Source organism: Excalfactoria chinensis, unplaced genomic scaffold, assembly GCF_039878825.1.
Source record: "Excalfactoria chinensis isolate bCotChi1 unplaced genomic scaffold, bCotChi1.hap2 Scaffold_85, whole genome shotgun sequence".
NCBI classification, from domain to species: domain Eukaryota; kingdom Metazoa; phylum Chordata; class Aves; order Galliformes; family Phasianidae; genus Excalfactoria; species Excalfactoria chinensis.
This window is the reverse complement of record NW_027315717.1, coordinates 81,591-85,000: the sequence shown is the minus strand read 5'-3', so window position 1 is coordinate 85,000 and position 3,410 is coordinate 81,591. Positions and strand designations below refer to the sequence as shown.

The following is a 3,410-nucleotide window of genomic DNA, read 5'->3' as shown; positions in this document are numbered from 1 at the left end:
TTTCAGATGCTCCCACGGTGTATGTACCCCCAGAGCATCGCTTCTCCTCACTCCCCCGAGCCTTTCCCTCGAGCCCCCTCCCTCTGCACTCCCCTTCCCCAGCCCCGTTCTGCCCGGAGGCGTGCAGAGGCGCTGTCGGGATCCTCTGCTTCCAGAGCTGGAATCGTTCAAGGGCACGGATGGGTTCCTCCCACGGCTGAAATCGGGGTGCTGCCCCCATCGCCGGGGAGCATGTCGCCCCCACAGCACGGTTATGCCCACAAAGGGGGATTTCCGCACAAGCTGGGTAACCTGTGGGTCAAATTATCTGGTTATTCCATGCTCCATTCGCTTCAAACCTGCCTGGTCTCGCTCAAACCCGCATCTCCGTGCTGAGCACGGCAATGTTTGAGCATCTCTTTGGGAGCACAGCAGAGCTCAGCGCTGCTCAGCTCTTCCAGCGCCGTCGGTGGGTGTCGCTGGAGGGAGGGTCTGGGTACAAATATCTCCGGAAGAGGGTTAATAAAGGCGGTGGTTGGGCGATAAAATGCAGAAGGTGCCGACGGGAGGTCACAGCTCGCTGCTCTTGGGCAGGTGGGTACTTTTATTAGGGCTGGGGGAGCTGCCACGAGCAGTGGGGGGGCTCTCACACGGTTCAGCTCTGAGAAGAGCTCAGATGTGCCCCCTCCCCTCACCTGCCGTTCCGCTGCCGCAGCCCCCGTATTGCCCTGCGGTGGTCCCGTTCTGCGTTGCGCTCCGGCGCTCCGCCAGTGGGACGCTGCGCTCCTCGTCCACCCGCTGCCGCTTCCTACAACGAGAGTGGGCGCTGCGGGGAGGGTCGGGGGGGCTCTGAAAGGAGTGGCGGGGCAGGAGGTGGTCTCACCTGTATCTCCGTACCAACAGTGCGTCAATGGTGGCCGCGACCAGCAGCAGGACGACCCCAATCCCCGCACTCAGTTCCCTCTTGGAGTGCTCTGAGAACAAACAGCCCGTCAGCTCTCCTGCTCCTCATGCCGAGGGAACAAGGCTCGGGAGCCACATTCCCGAGGGGGACAACCTACCCCAGGGAACGAGGAGGCTGCGGTCACCCAGCCTGCGGTGCTGCACACGGCAGGCGTAGCTGTGCCCGTCCCGGGGTGACACCAGCAGGGTGCTGCGGAGCTGGTAGGTGAGGTCAGCATTGGGTAACACCGTGCTGGTGCTCAGCGCCGGGCTCGGGAGCAGCTCCTGACCATCCCGCAGCCAGGTGACAGTGATGAGCCGTGGGTAGAAGCTGGTGACACGGCAAACCAGCAGGAGCTGCTCTGGGCCGGCCGTGTGGGCAAAGACCACGGCGGTGGGGGGCACTGAGGGTTGGATATGAGGGGTCTGCAGTGTGGCACCACTCAGCCTCCCCCCCAAAATCGGGAGCTGATGTGGCAATGTTGGGGTCAGCTCACCTTGTCTTTCCAGATCTGCTTTCCCAGCCTGGATGAAAAGCCTCAGAATATCCACACAGGTGTAATTGAGGAGCAATTGGATCACCTCATTGAGAGTGCTGGCATTGGCCAGCAGCTGCACAGCTCTGGCTGACAACTGGTTATGTTGCATCGGCTCCCAAGTGCCTGTATCCAGGCAGAAGTGGATGAAATTCTGGCCCTCGTAAGCAATGTCAAAGAAGGTCCTGATGGTCCTGTTGGACTGGAGCTCACAGCCTATGGAGGACTGGACGACAAAAGGGTCTGGGGGCAAGGGGTAGAGTGGTAGAGTTGATATGTATCACCTTTATGATACGTATCATATGAGCAGGCACTCGGCTTCATGACTGCTTAAGGTCTGACTGAGTGCTGTCCCCATGCAAAAAAAACCCTCTGGCTCTCGTATCCAGTGTCAAAAAAAGGGGTCCTGGTGGTCCAAAATGAATGTTTGTGTCCTCCCTCCATGCAGGATGAAGGCATGTTGTCCCAGCACTGTCATCCCCTCAGTGCCATGGGGAAAATCTATGAGTCCCCAAGGGGCTGCTGGGCTCTGGGGAATGCACCCGGTGCTGCTCCAATGTCACCCTGCCCCTCATCCCCCCTCCAAGCCCAACATGTTCCTTCTGGGCTGTTCCCTGCCATGGTGGTGACACAGGGACAGCCCATGCAGGGATGCTGGGGCTGAGCCCTGGCACCCAGTGACACTGAGTCAGCCCCAGGGGAATGAGCACAGAGCATCACTTCCCTTCTCTGGAACTACTCCACAGAGAAGTGGTGATGGCAAAGTGTCCCTGATAGCCCAAATCTGGCACCTGTGGTCTGATTTCCTGCAAGGCCCATCGAGGTGGTGTCCAGCCCTGGAACTGTCCCTCTGTCCCTCCCATCAAGGCCACTAATGTCAGGAAGGACAGTAGAGTGCAGCCAGTGGGCTGGCAAGGGATTTGAGGGTGCCCAAAGTTGCCTCAGGTGACCACAGGTCCCCAGTCTGCCCAGCAGACACACACCATTTATCACAGTCAGCCACAATGTGACCATTTGTCCTTATTATATCAAAGCTTGATCCCCAGCATCCCAGAGGGGACTTTGGAAATGGGGTGGAGAAGGGACACGTACAGGGCATCATGATGTACATCTGCACCAGCCTGCTGAAATCCCTCACGTATGACTTGATGCAGCTTTCAATGAAATCCCAGTCTCCTTTTGGCAAGGATGAGCACAGCCAGGGTCGGTAGTAGTGGATATTCCCAGTGTTGCTGTCCAGAGATCCCATTTCCACATCCCCCAAGAGCCCCACTGCTCCCACAAGCACGGAGGTGCTGTTTTGGAAGGTGGCAAAATGGAGAAGTTTGAGTGTATAGGAGCCTGCAGGAGATAGGAAGAGAGATGCATGGAAGAGCTGCATGGCGTCTGTATGGTGCAGCTCCACACGGATGCAGTGGGATGATGAAGGGGCTGCTCACTTCTCAAGGCAGCTCTTGCCTCGCTGGTTGGCACTGGTTGGCCCCAGCAGCCAATAGGGTCGGTGTTGAGGTTTTGGGGAGGTCCCTGAGGTGCCCTCTGCAAGGAGTTGGGCTGAGGCTTTCAGGCTATGGGTCTGGAAGGATTCTTTCTGGCCTGTGGTTGAACTTGGGGGGGTTACCACATAGGGACGGCACAAGGGGGTCACTTCCTCTTCTAAGTCTGTCCCTGGAGCCATCCTGCCTGAGGTGACCTTGAGGTCAGCCTCCAAGGAGTCACTTGACTCCCCCCGACCCCATCCTTGTTTTAATTAACCAACGGAACACCCAAGAGTTGCGCCGACCCCGCTGGAGAAGCCGTTTCCGAGGTCTCTACCGCCACCTTGTGGCCAAAGAGGGGAACAGCATCGTGCCGTGTCGGGGGGGGGGGGGAGGGAAGGAGAAGGCTTGGGCCCCGTAGAGCCCCTCAAGGATCCCAAAGTGACCCATAAGGACACCATAGAGTCCCGTATCACGC

The 3,410-nt window shown here is 58.5% G+C and overlaps 1 protein-coding gene across 1 annotated transcript; it reads right to left on the bottom strand.

The window, feature by feature from the left end:
* Nucleotides 1-651: 651 nt before the first annotated feature.
* On the bottom strand, nucleotides 652-2,838 carry LOC140265365 (T-cell surface glycoprotein CD1b-3-like). The gene is made up of 5 exons (XM_072361281.1): nucleotides 2,550-2,838; nucleotides 1,419-1,700; nucleotides 1,041-1,325; nucleotides 863-953; nucleotides 652-787 (listed from the first exon to the last, which is right to left on the bottom strand). Exons 1-5 carry the CDS (start codon nucleotides 2,836-2,838, stop codon nucleotides 652-654), a joined length of 1,083 nt encoding a protein of 360 aa, XP_072217382.1.
* Between the last annotated feature and the right edge of the window lie 572 nt (nucleotides 2,839-3,410).